The 16097-nt window shown below is 51.0% G+C and overlaps 2 protein-coding genes across 2 annotated transcripts in view; one reads left to right on the plus strand and one right to left on the minus strand.

Annotated features, from left to right (window-relative positions):
- The first annotated feature begins 1382 nt into the window (after positions 1–1382).
- LOC100906623 (cAMP-dependent protein kinase inhibitor beta) lies at positions 1383–7796 on the plus strand. The gene is made up of 3 exons (XM_003738217.1): positions 1383–1636; positions 5246–5441; positions 7492–7796. The coding sequence occupies exons 1-3, from the start codon at positions 1619–1621 to the stop codon at positions 7554–7556; spliced, it is 279 nt and encodes a 92-aa protein (XP_003738265.1). The 5' UTR covers positions 1383–1618; the 3' UTR covers positions 7557–7796.
- Positions 7797–7908: 112 nt separating this feature from the next.
- Positions 7909–16097, minus strand: part of LOC100908625 (extensin-2) — a 39577-nt gene continuing 31388 nt past the window's right edge. The window contains 11 exon segments of the mRNA XM_029112989.1: positions 7909–9286; positions 9573–9681; positions 10276–10411; positions 10547–10626; positions 10725–10804; positions 11143–11238; positions 11641–11805; positions 11893–11952; positions 12163–12230; positions 12491–12583; positions 15006–15183. Of these exon segments, the coding sequence (XP_028968822.1) occupies positions 8990–9286; positions 9573–9681; positions 10276–10411; positions 10547–10626; positions 10725–10804; positions 11143–11238; positions 11641–11805; positions 11893–11952; positions 12163–12230; positions 12491–12583; positions 15006–15183 (1362 nt within the window). The 3' untranslated portion in view covers positions 7909–8989.

Genomic DNA, 16097 nt, shown 5'->3' on the forward strand with positions numbered 1-16097 from the left:
CGGGACGTCGAGCGAGAATTTCGGGAAGCGGCATGTTGGAAAGCAGCGCATAGCTCTGCGCATCATTTCCTCTCTCTGAAGTACTTCCCGGAGTGGGATAACGTCGTGGCTGTCTCGTCGCTGTCTTTGTCAGGTAATTCCTTTTTTCCCGGAGGAGCTTCCCTAGACACTCAAAAACTCGGTTTCGATGAGCTCCCGACGAGAACAGTGCTGCGACGTGACGCCGGAGAACAAGCTGACTCGCGTGTCTCTTGAACAATGAGCAACGAGTGAATATACCGACACGGAAAACGACTATTCGATATTGTCGAGCGATGACGCGATCGACGCGACATCGGCCGTATCTTGGATCTGACAAAAAGATTCGAAGTGAGGCGGGCCAGTCGATCCCACAAGCGTTTCGCAGGTGCGGCTCGACGAGCTCGTCATGCTAGTCGAGAGTACTTGGCGCCGCGCCGTCGACGTAGAGCTCCTCCGTTCGTGTTTCTCCTCCACGAGTCTCGCTTCGAGAGCGACATGAGAGTGCATCGATACGGCTGAACACTTAGAGAGATGGTTGAGGGGGCTCTGAGGTCCCTGTTCAGTCGAAGGCACTCATCCACCTCACGTCGGTCGGTGTTCAGCATCCTGGTCGTCTAAATTTTTCAAGAAATGGGAGAAACTCTGTTCTGACCATGGAGATCTCCGAAAGATCCCCGGCGAAAGCCATCCGCCTTGCCCACGGATTTTTCGCGCTAGCTAGCGATCGCGAGCACCAAGCAAGATGCCACTATTGTCTTGACCGCTCCGCTAACGTTGCGTCGTCGCCGAGATGAATGAACTTATGTCATCGACGTTGACACCATGACCGATCGCTCCGGTTCCCGGAGGTCAGGTAACTGTTCCAGGCTCACGTGTGTCGCCCGTCTGGCCCCAGAGCACGATGGAGCATCTGAATCGCTGCGAGACGTTCCGAGTGCTTGTTCGCCCTTTTGCGAAACTTCGCCGTGATTGAATGATCGGGTCGTATATTCCAAGTATGCACCGCCATAGAGGATAATCGTGGTTTCTTATCCGATCCCGCTGTACGTAAACGGAGAAGAATCCACGAATTCGCAGTGTCGTGGCGAGCCACGGCGGTTGCGGTGGCGGATGCAAACACAAGTGCGCTGGATAAAGTTCTTGAATCACCCCATTGAACGAGCGACAAAGCGAAGTATCGGCCAAGCCAGCGACAGACCGACCGACCGATGGACCAATAAGGCTTTCAATCCATGTCGATGAGTCTCCCGAGTGACGTCATTTAATCCAAGTGCCTGTGTTCGAGAACGTTACGTCGCTCTGAATCACGATGCTAGCAGGAGCAATTTCGGAGAGCGGTTTTATCGCCGCTCACCGCCACCGATTCCCGCCGATTCCCGGGCGAGGCAACTCGATGTTTGATAGCACGACTATAAAGCGACTACCACGAGTTGTTGAGTGCGATACCATCGACTAAGATTCCACGGTACATCGGTGCAAACACCAAAAACCGCTGTTTTGCGAGGAGTCCCGGAGTGGAGGACGGTATCTCAGCATTCCTCGACTAATTGAGTTTGTGTGAGGAACTGTTGCTCCCCAAGCGAGAGAGAACTCCGGAATGGGCTGGATAAAGGAGGTAGAGTTGTGACTTTCTTTCATCGCTTCAATTTTTCCACCAGCTCCGAAGTGGACTTTCTGACGCCGCATAAACTCAGCAGGCTCGGTTTCCCTTCAGAGTCTTCTTTCGAGAGCTAGACACTTTACATTCGGAGGGTCTGAGTCGCGAGCGTATGGCCTCCGGGGTACTGGAATTTTCCCTGATCGATGGGATCTCTCCCGATCGCTCGCTCTCATTTTCTTCACGTTGAGTGCGACCGACCGACTTCCTTTTTCGAATCCCTCGGTGAGCGGATCCCCCAGCTGCCCTCGAATCTACTCTCTGGGTCGTTCCCCCCCCCCAAGCCCTTTCCCCTGTTCTCATTCTCCGAAAGCCCCCGTCCCTACACGCCAAGTCTGAGCTGTGGTGTTTTTCTTATTTTCTAGCCGATTGTTCTGTCCCCTCTCGGCCTTGTGGCTTTCGTCCTGGAATCCCTTATTTTCGAGCTCTCTCCGACGCCCCTCCATCTCCGCTTTGATTGAATGCGGCTGTGGTCTCTGTCTGCGAACGTTCCAGCTTCTCGGCCGGACGCGCTTCCTCTGGTGGGTATTGCGAAATGATTTCCAAGACGGACGCTACCCGGTCTCTTTCGTGCTTAGCGTTCATTGTCAGCCGTCTTTTCGGCAATGCTCGGCGGACCCATATCGATCGATCGCTCGGTCGTGGCCTAGATATCTTTCCCTTTGGACTTGAATGATATCCAGGGCTCTCGCAACAGTTTGAGGCGATAAGGCAGAGTATCGAGAGAGAAGCAACTCTCGCGTTCAGTCGACCGGGTCAGAGCAGTCCCTGAGCCACATGGGACAAAACAGACAGGAATATGCACGTCATGAGATATTGCTCCACGGAGAAGAAAGTCAGGTTAGGCGACTCCACTGAAACTTTGAGCGCGAGGCAATTCACCATGGAGGTGAAAGTTTGTGCCGACTGAGACTTCGTACGAAAAACATCCGAGGAGCCATGACTCATGATTTATTCCGCCTGTGGCTTCGACAATCGTCCTCCCAAGGAGAAATACTTGAACCATGTGTCCGAGCATTTCGGCTCTCTCCTTCGACCGGGAATACTCCCTCGGTCGCCTGCTTTGCATATAGATAAGCCCGATACACCGCCGACGTCGCCGCAGAGAATCTCTGATCCGTATGTATGGACCGACGACGAGAGTGAAAGATGGAGAGAATGCCTCTCAGAGATGATAAGAATAAGTACTCAAGATGGCAGCGATGAGTCGAATCGTTCGCTCAGGTCTGTGTGGGAACCAGTCGCTGGAGATTAAGACATGTTGAAGGGTTCTGAGGGTTCGTGGCGAATTTTCGCGGAACTTTCCTATGTTTTCCTCTCCCGAGCGGGGCAAGATTGTCCAATGTTGGATTTGGCGCGAATATGGAATTCGTTTCGTGCAAACATCCGCTTCCAGAAGCTCAAAATCTCTCCAAGATCAGCAGGCGGCTGCCGCTAATGCGAAATGTCAACTATGGCGTTCTCTTTTTCGCTGCATATCAAATATTTCACAACGTCAGGCGTACACTTTAGAACTCCCAAGCTCCCTGCTCCCCGACTTCCTTCGTCGGCCATAGTCTCATACTCAATATCCTCCGTCTCCACGCCTGTCTCTGAGAAGGTCGTTGAGGATATAGTTTCAATAACCAATGGAAAGTCTGTACGCCGAACAGAGAGAAAACTTCATTAGCTCAAACGTCTCGCGTGTCGATGCAGAAACAGAGCGGCCGCTCTTTCGTCGCATAATCTCGTCGGATTAGATCGCAGCACCTGTGAGATTTCGCTTTAGAAGATGGGCCTAAGCAGCTGACTTATTCGGTTCGAGGGTACGCAGGACAGCAGGATGGATATTCTGTTCAATCTAAAATCTAGTTCCCGCATGTGCATCACTGCTGCACTCGGAAAAGAGAGAAATTCTGAGCGTGTTTGTTATGCGGAGCGGCTCGTCGACCTGCCCCTCGTAAGGGGATCGGAATGCCCACGACAGGTTCTGCAATGCGAATGTCCAGAGAAGCTCGAAGTTGTCGATGGCATCAGACCCGATTATGCTTCGATCCTCCACAGTGACAAGGCCAGTATCAGGGCTCAGACCGCCGCGCCGTAGAGAACGGAGGAAAGGAGCTAATGCAATGCGTCGCAGGTGGCGAGGCTGCCAGTAATCTGGTCGGGGCTTGCTTTGTCCGAGCACTTAGGTACCGTCGGAGACGACCGTTATGACTGAGTGAACGTGCGAGCACGCAGGCTGTTCGCACACCGAGCTGGGAGGAGCTTATAAAAACCGGCCCTGGACGCTAAAACAACGGCCGAGCTTTGATGATCTTTCCGGGCGACACATGGCTTATTATTTGAGGGTTATAGAACTCTCTCCATGTTCCGTATTGCCCCGCCTGACAGCATGTTCGGGCTCGCGAATTCTCCCCGGCGGAGAAACGGGAGATCTTATGACGAATCGTCCTATGAGAAATGTCGTCGAATATTGGAGACCATAAGACGACCATAATCTCCGGAGCTCTCATGGGAATCCTGCACTTCGCGGTCCAGAGGTCTGGGGGTCTTCATCATAAAGTTCTCGGCGACCGCAGATTGTGAGTCTTCATGCGTGGATCGATTACTCGCATGTTACCAGAAGTCAAATAGAGTAATCAAATGCGAGCCATGTGGCCTATGGTCACTCGTGTCCGGACTGGTAGACGGATGTAAACATCATTACGGTGCGAACATAGCCGAAAGGAAATAAGACTCGGCAGGGCTCCTCAGACGAAAGCAGCCCGAGCCGCGTTCACGGCGATGCGGGACGCTGTTTCCGGGTTTCCGGTGAGCCATCCCTCGGCGAGCCTAGCTCCGCGTGGACCAGAATACCGCGTGATAAAGTGGATCCTCTTGTCGTCTCGAAGCCACCATGGTGGCGCGCATTCACGCGGGACCGATGTATGGCCATCTATACAAACATTTGTATACATACGCAGCAAGACGTTCTCATTTCTTTCTTCCGTCGTCTGGAGCGGTCGCGATATCCTCGTCTGCTCGACCGAGACACGTCAAGATGAGAGAGGAAACAGACGCGGCCTCAGCGATGAAAGCCGACAGACTCCGGAAATATAAGGCCGGAGAGGGTCTCGATGCTCATCGTGGATCACAGAGCCCTCAGGGACTTGTTACTCTCAATGATTCTCGAGAAATGTGCTTTTTCCGTAAAAGAAGTATCTTTTGGAAGAACGATTTTGGAATTCCCCACTCAGACAAGCGAATTATTGGTCGCATCTAGATGGACTCATTGATTGGAAATTTTAGAGGAAACACGCTGAATTCCTCCCATTATTTACATACATAGAGAAAGCTTGGGGATAACTAGCCTGAGACCTAGCCTTTTAGCGAAAGAGTTTCGACCGAACTCGCTGCCTCGCGGCCCTAACTCAATTACCCGACAGCGGGAAGTGAGATGGCGGCGGCGGCGACGACGACGCGACGGCGGCTCTGGAAACGAGTGCGGCCGGAGAGCTCGGAGAACAACTAATGATAATGAATGATGACTAAGTATATGCTTCGTTTGGGAAAAAATCAATCAACTAATTCGATTGCTTGTTTCAGTGTGTGTTGCACATGGCATCCGCCTCTACGTCGGCGGCTCCTGAACACGTAGGGATGAATGAGGACACTGTGGAGGGCTTCCTGAATTCGGGCAGGACAGGGCGACGGAATGCCCTCCCAGATATCCTCGACGAGCAATACGCTGCTACGGGAACAGGAGACCTTCCGATGGACATGGAAAGGCTGTCATGTACAGGTGAGTGCCAGGAGGAGTCGGCGTCATTATCTAATCAATCAGAGGCGAAGCTTGATCGAGCTCGTCCCATTCCGCGGTGCGCTGTCGAGAGTTCCCGGAAATCCTTTTGATCGGGAATCATAATCTGTCGAGATTCGTGTTCGTCGACGAAAACGCTCCAGAAATAGACCGGTCCGGGGAGCTCTATCAGCGAGCCAGAACGGAAGAGGGCAGTTGGAGGATGTCATTGAGAGACGATTGGGCTCCGGATCCCGAGTTCCGGAAACGGAGGGCGGACGCTCAGAGTGGACCGATGGCTCGTCGAGTGCCATCCGAGCCGGGTCGTGTTCACAAGTATCTTGACACTCGAATTTTTCGATCCTTACCCGCGAAGTAGAGGGATTCAACGCTCCTCCCCATCACCTTATATTTTAGAAGGGGTCCACGAAGGCTTCACCCAGTATCGTAGGGCTCCGACGAGGAATGTCTCGAGTGGAGATCGTCTTGCGCCATGACCAGATTGATCTATCGATTGTTCGGATTGGGATCTACAGAGGGCTCGATAGCAACCCCGGCCATAAATCCTGCATTCTTGAAAGGATAGGGAATTTCGAATTTTGTTTCGGGGGGAGTTGTTCGAAGGCGTACGCTCCGCAATCGCTTACAAGCTTTGGGAGCCGGCTCCTCTGGGCTCATCGGAGTCGGCAGTGTCGGCGGTGTCGATTTCGGTTGCGAACATTTTTGATCTGAAGTGTTTCGTTGAGAGTCGGCCCGTCCTGGATGCGACAGAATTAAGATGAATCGGACAAATAGGTACCTACTCCCTCGAGTCGCTTATCGTGACATCTGCAACTCTCAGTGAGCCATGGCATCGTAGAACGACCAGGAACACGAAAACAGGTTCTTGGTGAGCTGCTCACGCGAGAACATCCCTCTGCGAGAAAATACGAGAAAAAAATCGTTCGGATGACACCGCAATACAGGGAGGATGTAAACAAGTCTGCGCCGGATTTGAAATCAGGGAATCCCGGGGTTTATTCCACGCGGCGGGAATCTGAATATTTCCACGTGACGAGATTTGGATGGGTCATTCCTGGATGGGAGGAAGAAATATCCGAATAGCGTCGTGCGGAAGGACGGGATGTATATTATCCCATCCGAGAGGGAATACTTCGCTGAATACTCCGCTCTCGACCTCGCGATGACCTCTGGGCATCTCTCACAGGCCATTCTCGTCGGCCTCGCGACTCCCCATCCCGTTCGCTGTGTCAATATCACCCGATGCGATCTTGGGGTCCTCCTCGAAATAGGATAACCGACCGAAGCGCCCCACTGAGTTAGATCTTACGCATGAAGTATGGGTTTTGTCCGTCCGAGCATGTCACCGAAACCAAGAAATCGTCCGAGTCCACTCCCCTGTAGCACCGGAGCTGTAACTCTGGATCTCCTGCGCGGAATTTCACCTCAGCGCTCCACCCGTTAAATTCAAGCGGAGGCAAACGTTTATATTGATAGTGTCCTCGGCTGATAAAAGCGCTTTGGACATGCAATGTGAGCTTTTGACTCGGAGCTCTTGGTAATTTGATCAGAAAGACAGCCGTCCTTTGTGCAGTTCCTGTTGGCTGAAAATAACACGAGTTCCCAAGCCGGTGACCTATGTAGGTAAACAGGCCGGGGACACTCTGGGAATCTTTCTGTGGAGAGCTCTTGACACTATCTGGTGGAGGAGAGGAAAGCTAGTCAAGGGGAAGATCTCCGAAGGCTTCTGTCGAGTTTATGATATCGATGCAAATACCTCGTGATCTCGGACTGAGAGCCCTCGTATATTCCTTTTGCTCTGCCTATCTATTTGCTCCAGCTCGGAACTCTGAGTTCTTCTCCGTGATCTCGCTTCTCGTTGGCTTGTGCGATGGGTGCTTGCCTGATTTCAATCTGCCATCTCGTTCCCTAGTTTTCGGAAGTTCGGGAGCGAGGCCAAGAACGCTATTCATGAGCCACGAAATGCAGTTCCCGAATCGGATTGATCCGCCAATCGAGAGCTCGAGATTGATTAGAGGTGTTTCTCTTACAGATCAAGCCGGTACGAGTTCGAGCACAGACAAGAACCAACCATCGACCTCAACGGCGGCTAATTAGGCTGCAACTCAGGCAGAATCTCCCGGAGGCAGATTTCAACTCACAGACTGCAGATCATAGCTCATATTAATTTGTTTACCCGCGCATAGATCCCATCAAAAGCAGCAAGGACAATTACCCATGTCGTACTGGAATGAGGGACGTGGAGAGTACTAATCTCGACGGCTCTGTCGTGGGCCGGTCGAGGCGAGGCTTTATAAATAAACTGTACAGTTCTCTAATATATAATGAGGAAACCCGCTAAACCACTGCCTCATCCTTCGCCCGTCCGGGGTAATGGGAGTGATACATCCTGGAGAGGACAAAGATCGCCTCATCCTAATGGATTTTCGTCATTGGGGAAAAGAATCTTTATTGGGTGATTCTCCGACTGAGCCGACAGGTCAATGATATTCAGCCTGCTCGGATTTAGACATCAATATTTTTCTATCAATACAACACGAGGCTCTTCAAAAGACGTCAAGGGGTAGGTCATGAGTTGACGGAGCAAATGTCTTGAACCCCATCGCTCGCTAAGAAGAGCAATAACAGTAGCCAAGGACCCTAAGGTCTCACGTGAGCAATCCGAGGAGGCTCTCTGTGGCTTACTGTTTATATGGCAAAGATTATCTAAGATGTGAAACGATGAGCGGTTTCATGAGATTATTCCGCGAATTTGTTCAAATAGAAACAGATCGAGAGAATGAGGCTTCGGAAGCTTCTGAAAGGCTCTATCTATTTACAGAGGCAGACGCTGGCTCAACACTCACACTGAATTCCACATTCTCGACGGAGTTTAGACCTCGTCAGAGATGACTGAATAATTTAAGGATCGGAGAAAGAGGGGGAGAGTGGAATTATTATCGCCCTTGGTAAGCTTCAGGCGTCAGTTCGCGGAGGCAAAGCAAAGTTCGCTTCCGAGGCAGCGCCGATTGGTCCTCCCAAACACTAGATTGGCATGCCTAGGACGAGACACGTCGCAAGAGAAAGAGAGCATTGGCCAAAATAGTGGCGCATCCGAGATATATTCTCTCTCTTCTCCGATCTTGCCTGAATCAAGAAAACTCGTGAAGAAAATGTTTCGAGATTCTGAATTTCTCTCAATAGGGAAGGGCTTGCAGCTTTCATCTCAAGACAGACCAGGACTTCGTCGATCATGGCGGGCAAAACATCCTAGTTTCTCTTCGAAGGAGCTGCAAAACACGGGCGCCGGTTAGAAGACTGATCGTGGAATTTCGGCGTCCCGATGATCCAATCATCGTCGCTCGAATGCGAATGGCTCGGCGTGTTCAAAGAGAGCCGTTTCTGCAATATTTTTTTTCGCAGAAACGGAGTTTGAACATAATCGGAGTGTGGGCCAGCGTCTTCGATTCAAAGAACAATGTGTACATCATCATCATCATCACCAGAAGTCGAGGCGGGAATTTTAAATAAATTTGCTTCGTATGAACTTCCTAGGCGGATTTTTGCTTGGGCTCTTGCTGTTGAATCGGCTGGGTTCCGATGTTATAAGTCAGCAGGCTGGGGTCAAAATACGGAAGCTGTCTGGGTCCCTGGGCAACCGGTGCAGCCGAGGCCAGTCCGTTGGAGTCCTTACCGGAAGCTGGGATTTTCTCGTACAATTCTGGGTAGTAGAGACCAGCTTTGGTCAATTCGGGGTCGTACTGACCGTCTTCGTACTTCTTCTTAGGAGTGGCTTCATTCGTCGGGGCGAAAGAAGTCGCGGGAGCGGGACGGGGCGCGGGACGGGGCTGCCGAGAGAAAACGGATTCCATGAAGCTTCTGACAAACATACAAAGAGGAGAGGCAGGTTTCCTGTGTACAAACACGAGCCGGACCCTCATCCTACATCCAGGGAGCATCAGTTGATTGACCTCACAATGGGGATTCAACCGAAAACCATCGGAATGACGCCGATTCACGACGAGAGAATGGGGAATGTGGAATATCCGCTCAACTAGATACAATCCCGATTTCCCTCGCTGTGATTGCCCGAACTCGATCAACGCGCGACCCTTCGCTCGGAGCCGTCCCTACCTGGTACTGAGGTTGCTGTTGTGGCTGCTGGTAGTACGGAGCTGCTTGTCTGTATTGCTGAGGGGCGTAATTCTGAACTGGAGCGACGGGGGCAGCGCTCACCGGAGCTCTGTAGTCAAATGAAATTCCGTTTGTAAGTTTTTGGAGTTCCTTTCGTTTAAGCATTGGAAGAACGTTTTTAATCCTGGACAAGTTGCTCATTTCGGTGACGCGCTCATTAAACTCGCCAGACTCTCGGTGGCTTTCTGATGCACCGGAGGACTGATGTGCCCAGTGATCGCTCGCCAGAGAACGTGAAAGCGAAGGATCTCGGGTCACGTCTGCAGCTCGATGGGAGGCCTCCCACAGGTGAAGAGGGGAGAAAACAAATGCAGCAAAGAAAGGCATAGCACTATCAATCGATCACCGAAGTCTGCTCGCAGGAGTAGCTTGAGACATCGAGTCAGAGAAGCCGCTGCTCCTTCTTTCATAGACATTTCATGTGAATGAATTGGGGCAGGAATCATGAGCAGGCACGCCATTTCGACCGGACATCCGGGAGAGCCCTCGAACCATATAGAGCGAGCACTAGTGCTGAAATGTATTTCTTCCCCCGAGGGGGGAACGAGCTTCCCGATCCCGCGCCTTAATGGTCTCCTTCCTGATAAGCCACATGCACTCGAATAGATTCGAGATACACTGCAAGAAGAAATGAGGAAATTACCTGTAATTCTGAGGAGCGGCTTGATAGGACTGTTGAGGGGTCTGAGAAGACTGACGGAAGAAATCAGGGAAAGCGGGCTGAACGCGTTGAGCGGATGCCGAAGCGTAGAGTCCTCCCGTTGAGGGCTGACGGTAGCCTATGGGGAGATTTTTTTTCGTCATTCGGGATCAAGTGAGCCATTTTTAGGGTATGGGCTCCTTCATTGATTTTTGCTGCGACTCGGTGCCATATACATTATTCAGCTCTGAAGCTCCGTGGACTTCCGAGTTACCTCCGGATAGGCTGGCGGGATAAGCGTTCGAGGCATACGGTTGAGGGGCCTGGTATTGGTTGTAGGCAGGCGCAGATGGTCTGAAATAATTCTCACTTGGAATATTCAGAGCCCATCGATTTCCCTTTCGGAAGCTGCGTATCTCCGGAACGGTGATGGGATTGTTAAAACACTATACCGGTACTGAATGGTTTGCGGTCCGTACTGGGGCGCAGCAGGTGTCTGGTAAGCGGGTGCCTGCGGTCGGTATTGTGGGGCCTGCAAGGAACGATTTTGAATATCTCTAATATCCGTAAGATTCGGGAATCATATTTGTGTTCTCTTATAGAGGGCCCGATAATCGAGCGAGTTACGTCCGAGGAGTAACGTCCTCTTCACCGAGAGCTCGCTCGTAGTCGATGTACCCTCAGGATCGTCTTTATTGAATTTCTAGGGTTCCTATTACTTGATCCTCATGCTCATCAAATTCCCCATCCTTAAATATTACATCGCAGTCTCGGCTTCGACTTAAGGTTGAGTCTCCTCAAACTGAAAATAAGGATTAATTCGGGACGGACACAGAGCGAGGACGGGGTTTAGACGTGTTAGCAGCGTACCTGGTATTGGGGAGCAGGTTGTTGGTATTGAGGCTGGTATTGAGGTTGGGGTTGTTGGTATTGGGGTTGAGGTTGGGGGGCACGGTAAGCGGGTTGCTATTCAAAGCATTACAGGGTTAATTATGTACCTCGAGCTCGAATCGGAATCGGACTTCAGAACAGAACAAGGAACACTCGAAAACGCTCGGGACACCAGATGGTGCGACTCAGAGAAGGGATTTAAAGAGCAGAGGAGTTTGTGTCGGTTATCGCGAAGCCGTTAGTTCTGAGGAGGTTACGGAGTGCCAATCACGGGTTATACACAGACATGCTGAGCTTTCAGTTCGAGAGTATGAAGCGCAATGTTCATCAACGAAGATGGAGGATATCATGATAGGAAAACGGGAAGAAGCCAGTGCTTTTCTGGCTGCTTCCGTCTCAGGCAGGAATAGTCGTGCAGGAAAAAGGAATCGAAGTGACGGGTGGTGCGTCAGGCAGCGGATCGGAAAAATGATTTACTTGATACTGAGGAGCAGGTGCCTGATACTGGGGCTGGGGAGCGGGAGCCTGATATTGGGGCTGGGGAGCGGGAGCCTGATATTGGGGCTGGGGAGCCGGTTGTTGGTACTGTGGGGCGGCTTGCTGTGAGCATCAGGAGAATTATTAGGTTGAGGTAGACTTTGTCTCATCAGAGTGTCGCTCGCAGACAGCCGTAGCTCTTGCAGGAACACTGAGCGATAAAGGTCAGATCGTCTCGTAGTTCGTACTCACCTGAGGAGCCGCAGCAGCGGCAGGTCCGTTGAGGCCGGGGGTGTTGGCAGGCGCTCCGTCCTGAAAATGAGTTCTCTCTAAGTTCCTCAACGGCAGATGAGCTTCTAACTCGTGTTTCAAGCTTGATGCCCATGTCATATTCGATCTCAAGTCAAGGTTTGCGATGTCTAGAACTTTTCTTATCGATCTTGGTTCTGACGACGCAGAGAAGATCACTCGGTACCGCCCCTTGGCTTGCATCAGAAGCTTCTGAGAGCTTTCGAGACCCACCTGGAAAATATCTCCCTCGGCCTTGAATCCGTCCTTTCCGGCGGTGTAGCGGATGATCCTCATTTTACCTGCGAAAGTATTCGAATCAGAGAAGCCAGAACCGGAGCCTCACGATGGAAACCACCCTTCCCGATCGCATCTTGAAGCAAATAGGAGAGTGAAATATATTACTTGAGAAAAGACCGAGATTTCCAAATCGGTGTAGAAACTAAGGAACTCTAAAATTTCCGTCTGACATTTGAGGAGATGACACGATCCGCTCTTGTGGATCCGAACTGAGCTTGTTGGGAAGAGAAGTTGCTACGAGTTAAAAAGCCTAATGACGAACCGGTAGCATCGATGAATCCGTAAGCTCCCTTGACGGTACCGTCGGGGAGTCTGGTTTCTTCTCGGAAAGATTGCCCATTCTCGTTTCCCTTGCCTGGAAACAAAAATACTCCTGGGAAAACAGCCGATTCAGAGCCGATACCCGACCAAAAAGTTCATGCAATTGCTCTGCCATTGTATCGTGTCAGGAGCAAGGCGGCGTACTGCGAGTACCTACTGCAACTGATGAGAAGGAGTTCTTCGATCGGCAAAACCCCAAGCAGTCGCATTCGACGGAATTTTCTCCGTGCCTTTTCATATATCATCCCCGCGGCTTGTTGCATACCCCCAAGAACGGTCCCTTGATCGACATCCGCACCAATGACTTCGGCATTTATACGATATACGGAACTCTTGCATCTATATTCAAGAACGGCTCGTTTTAATCGACACGAATAAACCTTGGAAATTTTGAATGGGCTCCAAAAGTCATAAGCGGCCTACATAGCCTCAGTTAGGGAAACGCCAGAAAATATTCGGATTGCGCCTGTTCCGAGAATTCTGCAGCTGCTCTCGTCGCTTGTGTTATCTCAGTCAGGAATGATTTGTCATTTGAATGTTACTATCGAGTTTTCCCATTACATCCATCTTTTGTCTGAGTGAGATTCTGAAGGATTCCATTGAATAGCTATTCACCCCGCTCACCGGCAGAGCTATTACAAGGGACGCTGAATGAGTTCAAGATGTTGTGAGGTTCTGAAAGAATGAAACGAGAAGTCCGAGTCGTGCGCCAACAATGGCTGCACCTGAGAGTTGCCTTTGTTTCTATCGTGGCGCGATGAGTTAGGACAGCGGTCTGTCCGTTGGTCAATCGAGAATTTAATCCTCTAGCCGCATCGATGAATCCATCATTTTTTGAAGTGACTACTTTTAGCGCTACATTCCATCAAGGCGGGAACTCTCTTTCTAGATCTGAAGGTTTGGGGTCGTCAAAGTCTTGGGGTCTTCGGTGAGCCGAATATCGCGATTAGAGTCTTCTGAATGCTTCCAGGCTCCCACGGCGCCGGCCCATCGGCGCGGGCGTAAGAAGGGCGAGCCGCCGCTCTTAATTTCGCTTGATTGAGTTCTCGTTGTTTTTTCCCGGTCTGTTGTGAGCTGCTCCCACCACGGTTCTCCCGATGGTTCGCATAGGATGAGAATCAAAAAATCTTTGATCTCGATCATCCAAGGGATCGAGTAAGAGACAAGTTGCTGTGTATCGTCCTCTAAGGCTTGGAAACTGCGGGCGCCACCTGCCCTGTTCTAGTCTAAGTACAATCAGCCATTCCAATAAGCGCGTCGTACTTAGTTTCGAGCAAGTTTCATTAAGTTGTGGAGTAATCAGAGCGGGCCGGCGAACAAGTGATCGACCGTTATATGTCGAAGAGCTTCCCGATCATCCACCACCAAGCAGCAGAGTTAAGCGAGCTCAATAAGCCTGCATAGGGAGATAAACAGCGCCTGATCTCAAACAAGAGCGTTTGCAAAGTTCTCCTTCATTTCCATTTCTCCGAAGGGTCGAGAAACTCAAAGAAATCATCCCGAGCGACTCCGAACCATGTCGAGGAAACCCGCATTGATTCCACGTTAATACTCATTACTCTTGGACGGAAAACGAGTTTCCTTCGTTGAAGTTCCGATTCGCTTCGTCACACCGCCAATACCGTCGGTGTTAATGAATTTCTTACATTGACACGGGTTTCTTTGTTCAGAGTTTCCAAAGGATTTGAATTTTTTTCCATTCTTCCATTGTCAGTAGCTCGCCGTTGGTGTATCGTCGGATGTCACAACGAGCTCAATTGTTGAAAGAAGAGCGAAACGCGCGGCAAAATGAGGAGCTTGAAGAGGAGAAGGGAAGCGATGATGATGGGCTTTTAACGGATGCGTTTTCTGAAATCCTTTCGCCGGATCCACCGAGCTCACACGCCGCTGTCGACACCCGAAACCGCACAGAGAAGGAACACCGTTGAAACAGAAGGCGCCTGCCGAAAGGATTATCCCACGAAGACACCTGCTTAAGTAGCGGGCGAGCGGTACCGTTATGCAACCAGCGTAATTGAACAAATGTTGAGTTTTTTTGAGCAAGCTCGCCGAGGCGTGGGAGTGAATCACGACTAAGGCTTCTCGAGCACCGCAGCAGACAGCTCACAATCAGACTGATATCGCGACGGACAAGAGCGAGAACAAGAACGGAACAAGGCCGCACCCCAATGTCACCCAGATTCCGAAATTCCTCATGTAATTCATTGGATCCCACGCATTTGCGAATGCGCGGTTCTACGAGATTTTTGAGCGTTTGATCTTTCTCGCTCTTGGTCTAATTTCGAAATTCTAAGAAAAATCCGTTACTTGACCCTAGGGGAGAAATTGTTGAATATCATGCCTCTCTCCTTCGCGGGATGCTCGTGCTCGTGTTCAGGCGACCAAGGACTCGATCACCTGACGTAGGATGCACGACGAGGCATCAAGTCTTCCTCAGAATACTCGAGATTGCGTACCTGTGTCGTATCCGAATTTGTAGTCCCCTTCGAGCTTTTCGCCGATGTTCACGAAGTGAACTGCGGCTGGCGACAACTGCTTCGCCGTAGCGGCGGCATTCTGTGCAGACTGAGCCTGTTGCGGGTGTTGGGCGGTTTGCCCGTACGTGGCCAGTGAGAGAGCAGCAACGCTCAACACCTGAAGATCAAAAACAAATGTATGAAATGATAGTCGTGTTGAACAGCATCGTCCGACATTGGGCTTCGGAGCCATAGCGATTTCGGGATGGACTTTCCGAGGAGTAATCATGAAGTAGGTGATCGAATATTCGTACTACAGCCTCGGAGACAGCTGATGAATTGACCGATGTCAATGAGCTCCCGACGCTCGCCCTTCCGTAGGACGGAGGTATGAGTTCCTAGAGCTCAGACATGATGTGAAGCGCAAGCATCACATTCGTCGAGGAGAAGATTGTAATCACTAAGCATCGGTGGTTGCATGGGATCCTATCAGACCAAGACACCATTGGTTTTCAGGAGCGAGGGAATCCCGCTTCCTGCCGCGGGGAAAAATTAAGGAAAAACTTGAACGTGACGAAGGCGAAAAAAGGTCCGGGTGCGACAATGCTCGGCTCAATGGCGGAAGCCATTGTTTTTAATTCTCAAGTTGTTGCCCACATGCCCCATGAGTGGTTCATGAGATCATCAGGCCGAGGGTGATCTTGAAGTGCAGCAGGGAGGAAGGGCACTGGGAGAATGACCCTTGATCGCGGAGAAATGAGGCGAGTGAATTCGCACGAATTCGTATGGGCTAGATTCTTGTGATACTCCGTTATGCAGTGATCAGTCTTGGGCGCATGATTTGTGAGCGCGAGCTTTTCCCCGAAGGAGGCGGCCAGATACTCTCATCGGACTCTGGACGGGGTTTTCCCCACGCCACTCGGAGTTTCGAATAGATCCTGGAGCGAGGGCTCCCGATGGTGATGTAGTGGAGGAGGAAATATCGATAAGTCCTCGTCCACGAAATCCTGTGCCTCTTGACCACCAGAAGGGGGACGTCGAAATTTTACTTCAAACTTAGCCATCCGATAAGTGGCCGCCGCCGATCACACA

The sequence above is a fragment of the Galendromus occidentalis genome, unplaced genomic scaffold (genome assembly GCF_000255335.2).
Source record: "Galendromus occidentalis unplaced genomic scaffold, Mocc_1.1 scf7180000075836, whole genome shotgun sequence".
NCBI lineage: Eukaryota > Metazoa > Arthropoda > Arachnida > Mesostigmata > Phytoseiidae > Galendromus > Galendromus occidentalis.